Source organism: Entamoeba histolytica, genomic scaffold, assembly GCF_000208925.1.
Source record: "Entamoeba histolytica HM-1:IMSS scf_1104750518749 genomic scaffold, whole genome shotgun sequence".
NCBI classification, from domain to species: domain Eukaryota; phylum Evosea; order Mastigamoebida; family Endamoebidae; genus Entamoeba; species Entamoeba histolytica.
In genome coordinates, this window is record NW_001916102.1 from 1 (window position 1) to 1,229 (window position 1,229).

Consider the following 1,229-nt stretch of genomic DNA (forward strand, 5'->3'; position numbering starts at 1 on the left):
CTTACATTTAATTGAGTCAAGGTCGATTCGGTGGTGTTCGAATAATAGTCACGAGAATAGAATAATGATTACTTCTTTGGAATCAGCGGAGATTCTTATCAAACGAGATTACCAAATGATCGATTTGAGAGGTGAGAGGTCTGCTGATGTGGAATTGGAAGAATAATTTAATCTTTCGTTTCGGTGTTGTATATTTTTAGAAACTGTCAACTATCGAGTCATGATGACAATATCTGATGGGAGGAAAAGACAATTGACAAAGGGTATTTAAGTGTGGAATTCGGACTGGGAAATATGGACGTAATCAAAGGAGAAAGAACGGAAGTGGTGAAAGAATTGTGGAAGAAGTATGATAAAGATCATCATGCTGATGAAGTGGTTAAAGAAGAAGAACAATATGAGAAAGAAATGGATCAATTGATGGAAAAAGTAGTTGATGTTGTAGATACAGACCCAACAGTTGAACCAGGTGTGGTATCTCAGATGCAACAAATTCATGATTCTTACTTGTTGATGTATAATGAATGTTATGATTTCAATAACAACCTTCGTCAGCTTGATCTTGCTGCTTACAAACAAAAGTTTTCTCCGTATGTAAAAAGCTGTTGCAATAAATTGGAAAATTGTATTGAAACAGTTCGATGCAAAAGAACTGAATGATCAACACGTAGTCGTTTCTTAATTCACTCTTTTCATTTTCTTTCGATTCTTTCGATATGTTGGAATTCGTTTATTTTTTTTCATTTACCAGTGTTGATCATTATTTCAGAGATAGAATTTATTTTAATCAATTAAACGTTTCCATTCACAACAAATACAAATAAACAATTATCTTTTTGAGACAACTTATTCTCGTTGTTACAATTGCTAGACAAAAGTACATGTTAATAAAGCAATCTTTGTTTAAATACAACAGAGAAAAATAGACATCAATGCAATCTCACAATATAAAGCAACAAATTCATGTGAAGTGTTATCAATATCGTTTTAAGAATTAAACTGTAAAAGGAAGTGCAATTATATCACAAAGATTGGTACAGTTTATCACATTAAAATAAATAATATATTTACAACAATAATGAACAATTTCTAAAAAAAACAACTATTATAAAGAAATGTTGCACTTGTTGATGTTGTTATTAATGTCATCCATACAAGTTAGTCGAAACATTACTCTTTTCTTACATGTTATTCGATAATGATTTTTCTACAATCTTTGTTGTTAAAAT

At 30.6% G+C, this 1,229-nt stretch overlaps 1 protein-coding gene across 1 annotated transcript; it reads left to right on the plus strand.

Moving 5' to 3' along the window:
* Nucleotides 1-294: 294 nt before the first annotated feature.
* EHI_162670 (uncharacterized protein) lies at nucleotides 295-660 on the plus strand (the record flags this gene model as incomplete). Its single annotated transcript, XM_001914564.1, has 1 exon — nucleotides 295-660. One exon carries the CDS (start codon nucleotides 295-297, stop codon nucleotides 658-660), a length of 366 nt encoding a protein of 121 aa, XP_001914599.1.
* Between the last annotated feature and the right edge of the window lie 569 nt (nucleotides 661-1,229).